This window comes from Terrapene carolina, unplaced genomic scaffold (genome assembly GCF_002925995.2).
Source record: "Terrapene carolina triunguis isolate 2854851 unplaced genomic scaffold, T_m_triunguis-2.0 Scaffold715, whole genome shotgun sequence".
Lineage (NCBI taxonomy): Eukaryota > Metazoa > Chordata > Testudines > Emydidae > Terrapene > Terrapene triunguis.
Genome location: NW_020665066.1, coordinates 1,678,728 through 1,698,097, shown reverse-complemented (window position 1 = coordinate 1,698,097; position 19,370 = coordinate 1,678,728). Strand labels below are relative to the sequence as shown.

Sequence of the window (19,370 nt, the reverse complement as noted above, 5' to 3'; positions counted from 1 at the left end):
TAACCCCAAAGGCCAAGGGCAGTCTACAGCCCATCCTGTGAGACCTCAACAAGTATCTAAAGAAGCTAAAGTTCTGCACGGTTTCCCTGGCTACTATTATCCCCTCCCTGGATCCGGGAGACTGGTATGCCGTCCTCAACTTGAAGGACGCATACTTCCAAAAGCGATCTTTCAAGGACACAGACGCTTCCTCCAGATTACGGTGGGCCTCCACCACTACCAGTTTGCGGTCCTCTTGTTCTGCCTGGCGACAGCACCAAGAGTGTTTACCAGGTGCATGTCGGTGGTAGCGGCTTACCTCAGGCACCGGTGTATCCAGATCTACCCATACCTCAATGACTGGCTTGTCAAGGGCAGCTCTAGGTCTCAAGTCCAAAGGGATGTCACGGTGCTTCAAGCTACGTGCTGCTCTCTGGGCCTACTGGTGAATGACAAAAGGTCGACATTAGTGCCAGTGCAGCGAATAGAGTTCGTTGGAGCGATCCTCGACTCAACCTGCGCCAGAGTGTTCCTGCCACTGGAAACGTTCCACACGTTGACGAACCTCATCGCGGAAGTCTCCGTGTTCCCTCTGATTACAGTCAGGGTCTGTCTGTGCCTCCTGGGTCACATGGCAGCGTGCACTTACATGGTCCACCATGCCAGGCTCCGGATGTGGCCCCTGCAAGAATGGCTGGCGACGGTCTATTCCCAGTCCCGAGACCCCCTGAAAAAGATCATTACCATTCCCGAGGTGATACTTACCTCACTGTGGTGGTGGACAGACCGCAGGACAGTCCTGGCGGGGGTTCCATTCGACAATCCACCTCACTTCATTGATTTGGTGTCTGATGCCTCGGACCTCAGCTGGGGGGCGCATATCGGTGTCCTCCAGACTCAGGGGATGTGGTCCCCAGATGAAGCGCGGTTGCACATAAACGTCAAAGAGCTCCGAGCAGCCCGGCTGGCGTGCGGAGTCTTCTTGCCCCACCTGTCGGGCAAGGTGGTACGAGTCCTGACAGACAGCACAGCCTCGATGTTCCACATCAACAGGCAAGGGGGAGTGCGCTCGTCGACTCTCTGTCAGGAGGCGCTCTGTCTATGGGACTTCTGCATCAGCCACGAGATCCACCTGGAAGCTTGTTACCTTCCCGGTGTCAGGAATATGCTGGCAGACCAGCTCAGCAGGGACTTGTCCTCCCACCATGAGTGGTCACTCCATCCAGAGGGAGCCGGCATGATCTTCCAAAGGTGGGGAACTCCCTAAGTGGACCTGTTCGCTACCAGACAGAACAAGAAATGCCACCAGGTTTGTTCTTGGCAACGTCTGAGCAAGGGCTCCCTCTCCTATGCCTTCCTCCTGTTGTAGTCAGGAAGCCTGATGTACGCGTTCTCTCCAATTCCACTCATCAGCAGGGCCCTGGCAAAGATCAAGAGAGACAAGGCGCAGGTCGTCATGATTGCCCCGATGTGGCCTCACCAGCACTGGTTCAGAATACTCATGAGCCTGTCAGCAGCCCCTCCCTGGCCCCTGCCCAACCGATCGGACCTGCTGTCACAGGACCACAGTTGGCTCCTGCACCAACCTCATGTCCCTCCACCTCTCAGCGTGGATGCTGCAGACCTGTTCAGAAGGAGTCCAGCAGGTTCTCCTGGAAAGTAGGAAGCCCTCAACTAGACTGATTTACCTGGCCAAGTGGATGAGGTTTTCCCATCGGGCGTCCGAACGGGGCATCTCTCCCTCGCGTTCCTTCATACTGTCCGCTGTCCTGGACTACCTGCTCCATTTGAGGAACCAGGGCCTGGCATACTCTTCCATTAGAGTGCATCTCGCGGCCCATCTCTGCTTTTCACCTGCCGATCCAAGGAGAGACGGTGTTTTCCCATGACGTGATAGTCAGATTCCTGAGGGGGCTTGAGAGACTCTTCCCGCAGGTGCGGGCTCCCATCCCGCAGTGGGATCTTAACTTGGTCCTCTCTAGGCTCACCAGCCTGCCCTTTGAGCCGCTGGGTTCCTGCTCCCTTTCCCATCTGTCATGAAAGGTTGAGTTCCTGGTGGTGTTGATGTCGGCGAGACGGGTCTCTGAGATTAAAGCCTTGACCTCAGAACCTCCGTACATGGTCTTCTACAAAGATAATTTTCAGTTGTGGCCCCACCCAGCCTTCCTGCCAAAGGTGGTCTACACCTTCCGTATGAACCAGGACATCTTCCTCCCGGTATTCTGTCCAAACCGCACAAGACTAGTGAGGAGAGGCATCTTCACGCCCTGGACGTCCGGAGGGCCTTGGCTTTCTACTCAGAACATACCAAGCCTTTCCAAAAATCGACTCAGCTCTTCATCGCTACAGGAGATAGGATGAAGTGTCACCTGGTGTCCTCGCAGAGGAGTTCCAATTGGATTACCTTGTGCATAAGGACCTGTTATGACCTGGTGGGGGTTCCACTGCCGCCAATTGTCAGAGCCCACTCGACGAGAGTGCAGGCGTCTTCGGCGGCCTTCCTGGCGCACATCCCTGTCCAGGACATCTGTAGAGACCCAACGTGGTCCTCTGTTCACACGTTCACCGCTCATTATGCCATCACTCGGCAGGCCAGGGATGACGCTGGGTTCAGCAGAGCTGTGTTGCAATCTACACATCCATGAACTCCTACCCACCTCCAGGGGTACTGCTTGGGAGTCACCTAATATGGAATGGACATGAGCAAGCACTCGAAGAAGAAAAGAGAGGTACCTTTTCCATAACTGGTGTTCTTTGAGATGTGGTGCTCATGTCCATTCCATGACCTGCCCTCCTTTCCCCACTGTCGGAGTTTCCGGCAAGAAGGAACTGAGGGAGGGGGGAGCTGGCAGTGCCCCTTGTACCGTGCCATGTGGGCACCACTCCAGAAGGCACCAGAGACAGTCCCCTACGGATACTGCTGAGGGAAAAACTTCAGGCGCCGGTGCATGTGGCAAGCACACATATCTAATATGGAATGGACATGAGCAACACCTCTTGAAGAACACCAGTTACGGAAAATGTAACTATCTTTTTATATGGCACCTCTTATATTCAAAATACTTTACAAAACATTATCTAACTAATCTGTACGGCATCCTTATTAGGTAGGTAATACGTATTAGTATCCCCAATTTATAGATGGGAGAAATGAGGCAGAGAGGGTAAGTAACTTGTTCAAGACCACACAAAAATCAATGTCAGACCTAGGATTAAAACTCAGGAATTCCTGGGTCCCAGTCCTGTGCTTTAGACCACTAGGTCAGTGGAGATATACAGTATTATCTTAGGAACAAAACATAAGACAATGACATTTTCAGGTCTTTACAAATGAGTACTGTCCGCTACTGAATCCCCAAAATGAGCTGGGGAAATAGATAACAAAGCAAAAGCTTTAGAAAGGGGTTTTTGGCAATGAAGGAACTTAAGAGGTCTAGATCGCTCTTCCTGGCCTCTTGCTATCTGTTGTTCTTACCAAAAGAGGTTTTGCAGTGGAGCAGTAGATGATTCTGATTCTTCTGTGCTGAATCTAACTCTGTCTAGAGCCCCCTGGACTGGCATCTCAACCTCAAGTTACAGATGTTACTAAGGAAGCTGTCACCATCACCTGGAACCCTCCAGCACAGGACGGCGGCTCCCCAGTACAAGGGTACATTGTGGAAAGAAGGAAGAAAGGCAGCAACCTTTGGGTCCCAGTTACCAAAGAGCTAGTCCAAGGTCAGATATCACTTCCCTGCACCATGCAAGGGCAAAATGAAAGCTAGAGAGGACATGAGATGAGAAGCTGAAGTTCTGATCACTCAAGCAAAGGGATGATGTTGTCTAGACATAGCATATGGTTTCTGAAGACCAGCTATAGATATTAAAGTCCAAATTTTCAAACATGGTTGCCTGACATTTGGGACCTAAATCTACGTTTAGGCACCTAAACAGCTATGGCCTGATTTTCAGAGGTGCTGAACATTAGAACAAATGGGAGCTTTGGATACTCAGCACCTCTGAAAATCAGGACATTTTTATTTATATGCCCACATACGGATTTTGGTGCTAATTTCAAGCATACACATTGGAAAATGTTTCCCTGACTAACCATACTACCTTCCTCTGTTTTTGACCAAACTTGATTTAAATAAGGAACTGAGCTTGTTATCCATATGAAATGGTAATCATTTATGAGATATGTAAATCACAGCTTATGAATAACACATGGAAACATGTATTTCAACAACATCTGAATAACAAGACTTTTGGTCTTAGTCATCTTTTATTATCATGATTCTTTCTTGGATTCTTCTATCTGATTCAGCATTTTGGATTTCCTTATTAATTAAATGGCAATCAATTGATTGATTGAAGGACCAAAATTAATTGCGGTAAAGGGTGGAAGCTGTGTTAATTTTAAGACAAAATATTTGGTTCCAGAGGTTTTGACCAAATTGAATGGAGGATCTATCTGATGAGTCTTTGGTGGCCAGATTCCGATAGTCTTACTCAAATTGATTAGTACAATGGGACTGCTTATGGAAAAAATACTACCTAACATGAGTGAAGTCATCAGACCCTGGCCCTGAATTAAGTAGAAGGAACTATACTGGCAAATTATACATTTTTCCTATGCTATACATTTTAAGGCCAAATCGGTTCCTATGTTATACATTTAAGGCACATTTATGTGTGCCAAAGGGGTCCCCCTTGGAATCCTTGGGGTTCCATTGTGCAAGTGGGGTGCATGATTGGATACATGGAGACCATCATCATTCATAATGTTCCCCAAAAATTTTTTGAGCTGAAATGTCTCATGCTTAGTCTCAGGCCAAAGGTGATGTTTATGTATTTGTTTGTTTTGATACTCACTTGGGAATTCTTTTATGCGTGAAGGAACTTTCCCTAAAAATTATGAACCATCTACACACTTGTAACATTTCCATCTTTAGATACCAAGTTCAAAGTGGATGGATTGCTGGAGGATACAGAATATGAGTTCCGTGTTACAGCTGTGAACCGTGCAGGGCCTGGACAACCCAGCGCAGCCTCAAACTCTGTTGTTGCAAAGGACCCCATCAGTATTTTTCTTTTATTACTTATTCCCTAGTTTTCTTAAAGCTGTTTCCCATGACGAGACCCATATTATATGCAGACAGCATGCCCAGATCAACATGATAAGTTGCTACCATGCTTAGCTGCTTTCTGTACTGGGGAGGCTTTCATTCACTTCCTGATATTTGTACTCTGCCAAAAGTCATAATGCAATCGTTTCATACCAGTGTGAATCATTTCTGTTTAATGGACTTCAGCATACCACAAAACTGTGCTCCGTGAGGTAATCTCCTCCTCCTCCACCCCTTGCCTCCCCTCCCACCTCGCCTTGAACATTTGGTAAAAGAAGGATAAACTTCTGCAGAATTAGTAAAAGATGATTGAGCAAATTTTCCAAAGCTTAGTTTACAAATCTGTTTTTTCATTGGCAAAAATGTGGACCTAATCCTGCGCCCATTGAAGTCACAGCAAAACTCCCAATAACCTCAGTGAGATCAGAAATGGGCTGTGTAACCTGTTACAATGGGCCAGCGGGCCCATGTACCATCTCTGAGTAACATCCATTCCATACAGCCACGTAACCAACCCCATTTTTAAACCAAGTGGTTGCCCAGTATATAAACAGTTTAAACTGCGTAGGGAAGGGGGGAGCTTCTGTAATTGTTGCAGGAAGGGATGTCAGTAGCTGTAAGTAGTTTAGAAAAACACGGGGAAAATAAGAGTCAGCAGAACTAGAAGGGAGATCATTCTTGCACCTATGTAGAGCACTAGGTTAAATAGTTCCCCAAATCAGAAAACGTTTCAGTTCCTTCATATCAGAGGGCCACACTACAAAATGTCACAGCCAAAGATATAGCCCCCTTCATATTTAAAGATTCATATTATCTCAGACAAAAAGCTAGAGAGGGCTTCTTGAACATTCTCATCCAATCCTCGTAGCCCACTGTGAACATTTATTACAGGGGTTCTCCAACTGTGAGTCAGGACCCCAAAGTGGGTTGGGACCCCATTTTAATGGGGTCGCCAGGGCTGGTGTTAGACTTGCTGGGGCCCGGGACCAAAGCCTGAGCCCCACCTCCCAGGGACAAAGCCCAACATCTTCAGCTCTGGGTGACGGGGCTCAGGTTACAGGCCAGGGCTGAAGCCTTTGGGCTTTGGCTTTGACACCCCCCTCCCCACCCGGGGCGATGGGGCTCAGGCTTTGGCTTTGGTCCTCCCTGCCAGGGTGGCAAGGCTTGGGCACTGCTTGTTACTGAAGTCACACATCATGTGCTGTCATGTGCCCCTAAAACTCAGTCTTAGAGGGAACAGGGTGCTCATAAACCTCAGGAGCAGCGCCTTGTGACAGTGCTCAGCACTTACTGAAAATCAGGCTCCTTTAAGGTGTCTCAAGTTGGGCACCCCAAAAAGGGATTTGGCTGAAATCACAAATCACTTTTGAAAATGTAGGCCTGAAATATGGGGTTGGTGCAGAGATAAGGGTGAGAATCTCTGGTTTCGGTACACTGTGTTCATCACCAGTGTGCTGTTGCTGTTTCAGAGCCTCCGGGAATGGTGAAGGGGATCCATGTGGTTGACTCTTCCAACTCCAGCATTTCCTTGGCATGGGAGCAGCCAGATCAAGGAGACTTGCCCTCAGGATACATACTCGAGATGCGTGCAGAGAACACCAAGGAATGGACAAAATGCTCTAAGATCCCAATCTCCGGCACCAGCTACACTGTGGGAGGCTTGCAGGAGAGGCAGAAATATTTCTTCCGAATCCGAGCGGTGAATGAAGCTGGTGTGGGAGAACCAGCGGAGCTAGATGAAGGAGTCTTAGCTATGCCCCCTCCAGGTAATCTCCAGGATATCCTGTCTGGCTGCAGGTCACTTCTGTACTCATTCAGTCATGAGTCAGTGTGTTTATTTTAATAGCCATGGTTTACAAAGCTTCACAGAGTGACTATTAATTAAGCTTATGCTCTTTGCAGGTAATAAAGCTTTTGTTGATGGCTAGATGAACATTAGCGTGTAATCCAGTTGTCCTCCCTGACAGTCTGCCAACTTGACTGGTTTGTAATGTCCACAAAAGCTCATGCCAAATACATTTTCACTAGGGGCTTTGCCCATCAGCAAAGAGGATCAATTAGGGATCTGATTTTGCTTAGAGAAAACCAGCTCAAATATATAGAGTAAAATCCAGCATGTCTAGCCTTTTCAGACTCATAATAAAGATGAATTAAATTAAATGAATGAACTTCTCCCAGAAAAGGCTATTAACAAATGCTCTTTCTGTTCTGTGCAGTGGTTTACTCCAATATAAAGGGACACCTCAGTGCAACAGGTCTTATTTTTTGCTCATATCCTCAAATAAATTTCACTTAGAGTTTGCAGATAAGATGTTGGCAAGTGACATTGGGCCACAGAAACTCTTTGTAGAGCCCTGGAGCTGGACCGATAGCTATTCTGCCACACTTCCTGCTAGGGCTGAACTATAAGAATCCTTCACAGCAGTTCCTGAAATCTCCAGCTACAGCTCAATTGGCTGCAGCTTCTTCTGTCATCAATAGTCTCCTATGTCAGCTATGTGATTGCAGAGGCAATTCTCAGGGAATTCTCCCTGCTGCCAGTGATGCTGTTAGATGGGTAGATAGTAATGTCTCCTGATGGGAAAGATGGATAGATAGCTTACCTGCTACTGATCAGTACATAGTATTGGTAGTGCCCATCTGCAATAGAGACTGGTACTGAGACACAGATTACTGTTTTTCCAACTGGGTAGCGAAGGGTTCAAATGAACAATCAGGTGGCACTATGATAAACAGACAACATGGAGGTAATTGTATTGTCAAGGGGAGACGCTGCCCATCACATCTTGAGAATAACTGCTGAGGTAGCTGACCTGTCATTAGTATCCCTTCGGAGCCATATTATAAGAGGTGGCAGTTCAGACTTTTCTTGTTTAGCACTCATGGGTAGTGAATTTGTTTTTACTCTGCTAGTTAGGAAATTCAAACAGCTTGTCTCTGGGATGTTCCTAGGGGGTAGAGCTGCCTAAAGAGGTAGAAAGACTAGCAAGGTAAGATACAGAACTCATGAGTCATGCTACATTGCAGTGATTTCCATCAGGAATAAAGACATCTGGCACTGACCAGGGGAATGTCAGAAGACAACAGCCAGCAGAACAGCACAAAATTAGAATATCTATTAAAAGCAGCTTTTCCTTTAGGTCTTCACTTCAGAATTGCACTAATAATCTTGATACTAATTATTACCTCTCCTAAAAGAGAAACACCAATCTAACCTCAGATTTACTGTCTGACCAAAACAAAACAAACTGTGGTAGGAAATAGGAACATGCGGTGCTGTCATGAAGTGCACATGTAGTTTGATGGGAAACAACAGATCTGCTATCAGCGTGGTGGGAGTAAGCGGCGGACAGTTATTTTTAAGTCAGTTAAAATGGTGATTTCAAGCAACATAACTTTTTTGGCCCACAATCTGTTTTCTCACACTAATCATTTTTAAATGGTAATACTTCCTCCCCCTTGCAGCTTGTTTTAAAAGAATATAATTGACTCTTCTGATTGAGACCTTGAGTGCCAAGGGATAAATACTCCTCACCTAGTTGCGTGCCCCTGGAACGTGAGAGGGCAGGAGGTGGCGGTGTTAAATGCACATGGTAATGGACCCCTTATATTACAGGACAAACAGTGCTGTAGTAACTCAAGGCTCGATTTTGCAATCCTCACGTTGATGAACACCTATTCACACAAGCTGTGCCATTAACTTCAGTAGGAGCACCTGTGTCAGTGTCGCGCTAACAACCATACCCTAACACTTGTTCACCCAAGCGTTGGCTTCTGTTCAATTTAATTACTGCCTTGATGGTTTGAAGAGAAGGGCAGCTCTCATTAAAGTGTATTACTTACTCTTATTTCTCAATTTCTTTGAGAGCAGAGGCACAGCCTTTCTTTAAAAATTGCATGGTAAAGGTGTGGCTACTAAACAGGAGTGGCTACGAATTGGCAGCAGCTTCAAAATGAAAATATACATGATCTGTTTCCTTTCCTGTACGTACATATGTATGTATGGTTCCCTCTAGCACTAATGAGCCCATCACTGCAGTATCTGTTCATAATTAAGAGTAGCTTCATTTCCACCTTTAAAAAGACCAGATTCTCAGTCCCATTCCCATCTTATGATGCAATTACTAACTTAATGTCTTAGCTACCTTCTGCAGAAGCTAATATCAAGGACTGCTTTTCTTTCTCCCATCATGTTGTTTTCACTGCACAGTGCTTAAACCAGCAGGCCGACAGAGGAGAAATGGCTTTGCTCAGATATGAGGCCTCTAAGATTTTAATTACTCTCTCTCTCTCTCTCTCTCTCTCTCTGTTGTGGTGGTGGTTTGTGTTTTGTGTTTTAGCCCCTCCTAAGTTTGATCTAAGTACCAAGCTGAAGAGTCATATGGTGGTTCGCGCTGGGACAGCCCTCTGCATTCATGCTGCTTTTACTGTGAGCTTCCTTCTGCCCTGCTCTACCTCAGGGAAAGTCTGCACTGAAAGTTTTGTTTGGCGTCAAAGTTTTATCACCATTTTCCTCCTTTCACAGAAGTGGGGCCTGGTCCCACAAGCTGTAGATGATTGGAACATCCACTGAAATTCCCCATGGCCTCCTCACATTTCCACTGTAGGGGCAGTGGAGGAAGCAGGGAATAAGTACCCAGTATATCCCCACACTGCAGGTGGGCAGGGAAGCAAATGGTCAAATCCTTAACTCAACCACATCCGTGTACTCGCTGAACCAGTGTGGGAGTAGGTGAAGCAATCTGCTGCTGGTCAAGACTAATGGCTGATTACTCACTCCCATGAGAATGAGGGAACAGAGAAGGCATTATGACTCTCTGAGGCACAGTTCCTTCCCCTGGGCTTCTAAAGTGGTACAGATACATGCCTCAGGGCTAGATGTAAAAGGATCATCTGGCCCTTTAAGGGACAAATACTTCTGCTGGCCTTCCTCGCAAGAACAATCACACTGACTTAAGTGGGACAGTTTGCCCGAGTAAGGCAAGTAGGATTTGGCCTGATGGCCAGGCAGCACTTTGGTTCTGTGAAGCAGTGTGTAAATGCTGATTGATTTTAGGGCTAGGTTTTATAAGCCTTCCTCACACTGGTGAAGTTGGAGGGGCTATTCCCAGGAGTAAGCACCTACCAGCATGAGAAAGGGTTGCACAATCTAGCCTTCAGTAGTGTGGATTTGGGTAGGGAGTTAATATCAACCCACCGAGAATAAGCACTAACAATTACTAGGAGAGACCTAGCATTAAAATGTGCATGACTTCTGTTTCATTAATTACGGTAATGCAATGTTATCTGATTGAGATGCCACACTCACCAGAGCTTTATGAATCCTGTAATCTATTCTGCTCAAATCCATGCCAGAGAGTGAAGCTTTACAAGCAGCATAAAGAAGTGTTGTTAATAAGGGTGCACGTGATTGTCACATTGGGCCAGGAAGGTTTTTTTTTTCAACTCAGTAACTGCACAGGATACGACTTGTGGCAGATACACAGTCAAGCCTTTCCCATTTGTTCCAATGGCTACGTCACTGTGATGGTCTCAAGATATTTTATTGTATTGTATTAAAGCTCTCAAGAATGTTCCCTGTTAGGAGCTGAGAGGCACGGCGTGCTTTGTAGTGGGGATTAAATGTGGGCCACGTATTTGTTAAAGGAAACATTACGGTTTGTGGTGCCAACTACCTGCAAAGCTTTGAGCACCCTCGAGCGCTACTGAGGGTCGTTAAGTCAGTGGGAGCTCAGGGTGCTTGTACCTCACAGGACATGCTCAGCACCTCACAGGTTTGGCCCTAAAGCCAGAGTAACTTCACAGGTGACAATCAGCAGTTATAGCAGATTGAAACAGAACAGGGCGCTCTCCCTGCACTGGCCAAGGAGGAGGGAAGGCTGCTCAGCCAACCCAGGAGCTAGGAAGAGAGGGCTCACCGGTAGAGTTATACACCATCACCTCTCCTCCTAATTTAACTCCTGATTACAATGCAGTTGTTCTTGATTTACACTAGACTAACTGACAGCAGGATCTGGTCCCCTAGGGGATGAATCTTGCAGTCCTGGCTCTGTCCTATCTCAGGCGGAGCTCCCACAAAAGTCAATGGGAGATTTGACTCAACAGGGACTAAGTGCTCAATCCTGTCCCTTCAGCTCTGAGAGTCATCACCACAGGCACAGAAGGGATGGCAGGAGCTGACCCTAAGGCAGGACTGCAGGGTCATCTGTTCTATGCCAGCTTGAATTCACTGCAGTAGAGGAGCTGCAGTTTCCCCTGGGGGAACCTCTTGGTGCACTGTCTAGAGCTGAGGTGTTACCTCTATTGCACCAGCCCTTTCCTCTGCTTTTAAAAAGTGCTTGGAGAAGATTAAACAGAGATAAACTTTAGCCTCGAGGTAATGTTGGAATCCCTCCTGCGGAGTCCGTAGAGACCACTGCATCAAGTGTAATGCTGGGGGAAGTGTGATTTTTTTTAACCTGTTTGAGAATCTTGGCAACATCATCGTCTTGAAACAAAACTAAGGGTCAGAACTGCAGCTGGAGTAAGCTCAATTGGCTTCAGTGGAGTTATGTCCATTTACATCAGCTGAGCATCTGGCCTAATACCAGGAGAGCATACATTCCCCTGGTATTTCTACTGCCAAAATTCCCTGGGAGTGCTCTCCTTGGAGTATTTTGGGTGATATCAAGTTAATTGCATCCAAGACACTGTTATTTTAGGTTCAGAGTTATCTGTTATATACTGAAAGTTAAGGCCGCCATTAATTTTTACACATTTATCTCGGACAGGGTTCCCCTCTACCAACTGTGACCTGGCAAAAAGATGGAATTCCCACAAAAGGGAGAGAGATCATCACCAAAGGCAAGAACCACTCCCAGTTCCTCATCCACAGCACCAAGCGTTTTGATTCTGGTGTGTACAGGATCCTCCTTAGGAACGACTATGGTGAAGCCCATTATGACATCCAAGTACATGTGGCAGGTACAGTATAGCAAAAGCTCTAGCTTCCAGGCTACAACTGGCTTTAGACAGGGAGCCAATTAGTCTGCCGGGGATTCCAGGTTCTTAGGTCTGGAAAGGTCCAAGGGAATGAAATTTAGGAGTGCATGTGCAGTACCAGAATTTGCTAGACACACAGTGATATGCATAAGCAATTCACAAGGCAGCAGCTGGGTTGAAAAGGGTTTGCTTCCAGAGAAAAAAATAGAGGGGTGCTCCCAAATAAGAGAAACGAATACCTAAAGGTGTTTCCTATTTGTTAGATTTCCCACGGCCACCAAAGAATCTGCAGCTCGTTGAGGAAGTGCCGAACACCGTGACTCTGAAATGGGATCACACCCCAGATATAATGGATGATGGGCATGCCCATTACGTCATCATGAAACGTGACGCTAGAACTGCCACCTGGTTCACTGCAGCTGAGAAAGTCTACAATAACAAGTACACCGTCACAGCCCTGGTCCCAGGGAGGAAATACTTTTTCCGAGTTATTGCCCGCAATGACATTGGAGACAGTGACCCTCTGGATTCCAAGGAACCCTGGCACATCTCTAAAGACAAAGGTAAACATTAGAATAGATGCATGTACAGAGAGGGAAAAGGGTGCTCTTGTAGATCAGACACTAGACTGGGACCCAGGAGGTCTGGCTTCAATTCCCAGCCTGGTCACAGAAGTCCCTTAACCGCTCTGTACTTCAGTTCCCCATCTGTAAAATGGAGACAAAAATATCTCCTTTCTCCCACTCTTTGTCATCTCATCTACGAGCATGTAATCACACTGGGGCCTCTAGGTGTTACCTAGAGTCATATGCATAATAATGATAATATATTCTCTCTCTGTGTGTATGTGTAAATAGAGGGTAGTTGTGTCTTGACATGAGAGAGTTCTCATTTTTTACTACTAGGTTGCCCTCCAACTCATTGCTGGCTGAATTCGGACAGTTCCCAAAATGAATAGCTAAAAATCTGTGAGGCATAGCAGATTTTTTTTTTTTTTTTTTTATAAAAATTTTTTTAGTTGTAGGGTGCAAAAGTTCCTAAAACTTATGATATCCACTAGATGTGCTTATTTAAAATTTTACCTCTCTTCCCCCCCCTCCCCCCCAGTTTGTTTCCCTCCACTCTTAACCGGTGTGTTCAGGCTTAGTGGATGAGATGATGTCCTCATTAGAGATGGGCCCAAAACAAACCCCCAGAGCTGAACATTCCCTCACTCAAGGGAAGCTCATATCAGGATCATAAGTGGGCCGTATCCCCACAATGGGCCAAACCAAAACCCCACATCCAGACACTTGGAGATAGTTAGGATCCAGATCCAAACTTTGTCATGCAAGACTATTTCTAGTTTAATAAGCAGGACATTAGCACAAAACAACCAGACAGGTTGGACAGCTGCAGATAAATTTTCCAAGGAGCATGTGCACATTTTGCTATAACGTTTCCAATCTTGTTAGTACTGTAGATGCCACACAGATGGTTTATAGTCATATGTGTATTTAACATCAGTCTTTCTTATGCCATATAAGCTAGACACAATCATGTCACTTCTCTTAAGGTATTTCCATTGTTTTAGGGTGTCACCAAGAAAGAAAACTTCTAACTATAGCCATCATAGTGTTCTTTTCTTGGTTCTACTCCAGGCCTGATTTGAATCTCACTTACACTGCTGTAAATATGGACTAACAGTGGAGTTAGACCCACATTAATCAGGGGTCAATAAAAGAACCATTAGGTTTTCTGTGCCTTAGAGCACTTGATAACCATTCTGTATGCAGGATAGCAGGACACAGTTGCAGCAGAGAACTACTCCCTACCTCCCATTGAAAATGACAGACAGTCTTCAAGTTGCACATTTTGGAGAGAAAAGTAGACGGCCTTTGCTTTATTGTCACAGCCCAAGGGTAATGAGAAAAGCAGCAAACTGTGCTCTGAGAATGAAGTCGGTGTAACTGAGAGCAGAATTTTGCCTTTTCATATTAAATTTTAATATAGGATCAAGGAATTTTACCCAGCTGGAGCTCCTACTGGTGGGAAAAGTAGATATATAAAAAAGGAAGGGTTTTCAAAATGATTTTTTGGTTATGACTGAAAAATGTGGCACATTCCTGCAATGCACACTGCCGTTTGTAATAGTCTCCTTGACTCTCTGCAGCATTCTGCATACTGCCAATCCCTCAGTGCCAACTATGCAGAGATGTAATGCTTCCACCCCCAAAAAGTCTACATACTTCAGTTGACAATCATGTGTAATAATTTATTAGCATGATTTGCATTTCGAACATATCTTGTCATCCAAAAATCCCACACCTTTTTTCAAGGTAATGACATTAACTAGAGAAATTATGCATTGCAACATCTACATGAAGCAGAAAATCTGACACCTTTTTACAGATGGGGTACAAAGAGGTTAAGTTACTTGCCTACAGTTGCATGGGAAGTTAGTGTTTAAAGTTGGAAATAGAACCCAGAGGTCCTGACTCCCAGCCCCCTGCTCTCCCCACCAAACATGCTGCTTCCTGATTTGTATTTATAAGTGAAGAGTGCTGGTGGAGTGCTAAGAATAATCATATTGAGACATGCTACTCATTCCCTCTGCTCTTCACCTAATGTTCACTAGCTGGGAAAAAGAAACTCGGGGCCTGAGTTTTACACCAGTGTAACTGAGTTGATTGGAGTCACTACTTTGTGACTCATACCAGTGTGGGAGGAGAACCCAGAGCCCAGCGGGGTACAGCTATCTCTCTGGAGGTATGCACTGCTGTTTTACACATTTGGAAGCAGTGGTGATCCCTTTGTTTCCTTATAGAGCGCTTCAATGGCAAGTTGAAGGAGTATCACGAGAGAGACTGGCGCCAGGCCCCCCACTTCATTGCTCCGCTGAAGAACCATGCAGTGCACCGGGGCCAGGACTGCACCATGAGTTGTGCTTTCCTGGGCAACCCCCGCCCGGTGGTGACATTGTACAAAGGCAATGTGAACATCACGGCCAATTCTAAGTTCTGGTACAACTCAACAAGTGGCGTCTGCACACTGATGATCCCCACCTGCAGCTCCAAGGACAGCGGCGACTACACCGTGGCCATTGAGAACGAGCTGGGCCAGGAGAAATGCAGCTGCGTGTTGACTGTGTATGGTGAGTTGAGTTCTCAGCCTCCATCTTTCCTTGGCAACGATTCTCCACCAGCCCCATGTAGCTGCTGATTTGAAATCTCTGACCACAATATACTCCCATGATCTCTCAGCATAGGCATGCTTACTGCACTGGGTGGGCCAATTTCACCTGGCCCCAATGAATTACACCAGCTTGACCCCCTGCACACACCCCACTTGGGGGCAGAGGCTATCTCCCTCTGTGGGGATTTCTTGCCAGGGCAGGATAGCTTTATGTTACGCTGGGAGCTTCACCACCAGCATTTATTAAGGGAACACACTGAATGGGCACTGGCCACTCCCTCCTCACTTAGCACCATAGGTTTTCAAGCTATGCTGTCCCCCATCATTCCTCACTTCAACCTTCCCTCTCTGTTGATTTCACTGCCAGGGCACTGCATGGACTGTATGCCAGTTTCCACGGGTGTAGGCCCTGGGCTGAGTCGGACTCATTATGAGCAGGTGTAGTTAGCTACAGATTTCTATGCAGTGTTCATGAAAGAACTGACAAAGAGCAAAAATCATTTTGCCAGTTTCCATACAAAGAAATTAAAGCCATGTTTACACTATGGGGACTACAGTGGCATACCTATGGTGCTGTAGCTATCCTGGCCTACCCCTGTAGCATAGACGCATCCTACACCAACGAAAGTGGTTTTTTCCATCCGTGCACAAACACTATGACTCTGAGCAATGGTAGCTAGGTCGATGGAAGCATTCTTCCACCGACCTAACTGTGTCTACCCTGGGGGTTAGGTTGGTATAGCTGCATCGCTCAGGGTGTGGGTTTTTCGTACCCTACATTTTAAATGTAGACCAGGCCTTAATCACATGTTCTGGTGCACGTGACCTTTCTGCACCCATGCAGGGACTGGCAGCTCGTGACAAAGTTTAGCACATGAAGTCAGTAGAGTTACTCTGGATTTACTCTGCTGGAACCAAATGCACAATCCAGCCCAAGATTTTTATTTTCCAGATTTGAATTTACATGGTAGGTAGGTCACTGGGACAGATAAGAGGCCTGATTCTGCTATGTTTTGCACACTGTGTGGGCATTTTCACGGGTGCAAAGTACATGTAAAACATTTCCAAATCAGAATGGTAGTGTTTCACACCCACTTTGCACTTGCTTTGCATAGGTGTAAATGGCTTCCCAAATTGCAAGGCACTGGAGAACTGGGCCCAATCTGAAGAACATATTTTCATATCTGGAAATAGGCCTACTTCTACTTAAGTTAAAACAGGTGCAGCTGCCACTGAAGTCAATAGGAATTATATCCAGCCAACTGAGGGCAGAATCAGCCCCTTTTAGGTACTGTAGCAGAGCAGTATGAAATGCCATACTTTTGCTTGGTGAATGGAATCGTATTCCTTCAAGAATTCACACAATGGATCAAGGGCAAAATATGCCTATTTCTGGGAGATTTGCACTGCACACATGGCAAACCTCCACCTTGGAGCAATTTGCTTATGTGCTCCGAGAATGGCATCTTGCCATTTTCACAGGGTTTCACCTTCATTTTCTGTTGTAGAGCAAAATTCAAGGGAAAGGCACAAAGCTTAAAATGTTTTCCCTCTTTTTGCACAATCCTCTCCCCAGCTCCCTGGCTATTTCTCTCTGTTTTCCCTGGTGTTGAGAATGCTCTCCACCTCCATAGGGCTTTTACCTTAGGTTGCAGCAGGATAGTTTGGCTGGGAAGGGGAGGGTTCCCATTGTATTTATCCTGTGGGATCAAATAATTCTATTTGCATGTGGTGATGTTGTAGCACTAGGCCCTAACACCACAACGTGGAGATGCAGCATCATTGTGTCATGGTCCCCGAATCTGGGGACTATATAATTGCTCTGCAGGATGACCTCACAGGGACACATCAGACCCATGAAAATCAGCTGAAGTCCCATTTCAGCACAGGTGGCAACTGTCCCAGGAGGGTGCTCCATGGTGAGCTTGACACTTCTATGAATCACCGTGGGAGAATTAAAGAAAATTGAAGGGATGCCTCAAGTAGGAAATATTTAAGAAGAAGAATTCTTCATCCCATGGCCTTCATCTCAGTTATACTATGGAATCAAATGCCTTTATTTTAATATGGGGTTGAAGTGGCTTTCTCTTGAGCTCTGTTCTCTCCAAGCATAAGCCCTGATGCCTCAATGCATGTCATCGCTCTCTTAAATGAAAGCTGAGAGACACATTTCCCGGCATAGAAACTGATACACCAATAAGGAGAGGCTATATTTGGATGGATCTTTCAGTGTTATTTTTGTAGGTGACTGTTGCTTCGCACAGCTGGCTGACAAGTGCAGATGATATCACTCTGAAGTTTCAGTTCTTTCTTCTCTATTGCTAATGGAGAAGTAACTCAATCTGGCACGATGGCGAAGAGTGATTGTTACTCTCCATTTGCTATACCAAATTAGAGTTTTATTTTCAGTTAGATTTATTTATTTTTATATATATATATATATATATATATATATATATATATAGTGTGTGTGTGTGTGTATACAATATACACACATGGGGCAGTCCCTCAGTTAAATCTGACCACTGCCGACCTCACAATGAAAAGAACGTTTGCTCCACTTAGGTGAAAAGTAGAAGCTGTTTGCAGCTCACGACTGGTTTTAGTAGAGTTTTGGAGACTGATACAATTCCGTGCAGAAACCACCATCACTGTTAACATTAGTTAGCTGCCCCCTGAGGAGACTCAGCAGAAAAGAGGAGTCAATGTGCTGTGGAGGCCAACCTCCCCCCCCCCAACCCACAGAGGGGCTGTCACTGTAGGTCAATGATGAAGCACATTGGTGGGGAAGTGTGAGAGAACCTCAAACTGCTGCTGCCCATGATGTACCTCTTCTGCAAATATATAGGAGACTTCAGAGCTGTCAGTGTGGCCAAGAACATAGCCCTCCTAAATAACGCTGTTCTCTCTGATTGGGGGAGAAGGGAGAGATCCTGGAGGCCTCCCACCTCACACTCCATCCTCTCATGAATGTTTCCTCCTGAGGTCAGGTATTAAAATAGTATTAAAACTGCTTAATCAGTCTGAAGGAGAGTTTAGAAAGTAGAGTCCAACTGTAGGGTTGGTTTCTCCCTCTAATTGTCCTTATCCAGGGTTAGGTGTCAGTGGAGTTTTCAGTGGAAATGGGAGAGGTCACAGTGTCTGCTCTGGCTATGAGATTCCATTTTGGGAGCAGGGGGAGGGGGCTGATTGGCCAGAATCTGTCTGTCTCTTTCTGTGTGTGTGGAGAGGGGAGGGGGGGGGGTTGGGGGGGTGTTAGTATAGCTCAGGAGTTCACCACCACAAAAGGGTATTTTGCATTTATGTACTGGTGTGTTTTAATCGGGGAATCTCTCCGCGCTTTCCAAAAGTACCATAGTAAACGATACATGGTTAGTCCCTTGTCAATGGTTATAATGATGCCCCACTCTCTCTCTATCTCTCTCTTTTCTTAAAGATAAAGATGATAAAAGCCTCCTGGACTCAGTGACTGAAAGTCTTCAGAAGTCAAAGCACATCACGTAATCAGCAGACCCGGATCCAAATTCATCCAGTCCAGCATGCGGAATAATTCAAACATTTCTGTGTAGTTTGACTTAGATATGCATGGCTCAAAACAGCAACTGCACTATCTTCTCTAGTGATCAATGAAACCAAATGCCAAAAGGTGGGGCCTGTACAAGGGCAGTTTTGATGTTTCAATACTTTCTTCTACATAGGCAGCTTCCAAATGCTAGTGTGTGTGAATGGTAATATTTCCAATATTGGATGAAAATGTATCTTACAAATAAAAGGAGCCACAGTCAGTGAGTTCTGCTTTGATTTCAATGGGAGGAGAACTGGGCTATATCTGCATTAGTTATTGTTACTTTACTGCAGTACTTAGAGGCCCCAGCTAAGCTCTCGGCCTTGTTGTGCCAGACACTGTACAGCCAGACAGTAAGAGATCGTCCCCATCCCTAAGAGCTTACCCTCTAGTCTAAATAGACAAGACAAAGAAAGGAAGTATTATTGTCCCCATTTTACAGATGGGGGACTGAGGCCCAGAGAGACTGTGACTCACCCAAGATCACACAAGAAATCTGCAGTTGAATCAGAAATAGCATCCAGACCTCCTGAGGCCCAGTCCAAAATCTTAACCATAAAAGG

General features: G+C 45.8%; 1 protein-coding gene across 1 annotated transcript in view; it reads left to right on the top strand.

Annotated features, from left to right (window-relative positions):
• IGSF22 (immunoglobulin superfamily member 22) overlaps window positions 1–18,998 on the top strand; it is a 214,540-nt gene extending 195,542 nt beyond the window's left edge. Inside the window, 8 exon segments of the mRNA XM_024199216.2 lie at window positions 3,523–3,696; window positions 4,914–5,042; window positions 6,557–6,853; window positions 9,428–9,516; window positions 11,858–12,050; window positions 12,332–12,631; window positions 14,875–15,201; window positions 18,679–18,998. Of these exon segments, the coding sequence (XP_024054984.1) occupies window positions 3,523–3,696; window positions 4,914–5,042; window positions 6,557–6,853; window positions 9,428–9,516; window positions 11,858–12,050; window positions 12,332–12,631; window positions 14,875–15,201; window positions 18,679–18,746 (1,577 nt within the window). The 3' untranslated portion in view covers window positions 18,747–18,998.
• Window positions 18,999–19,370: the final 372 nt, after the last annotated feature.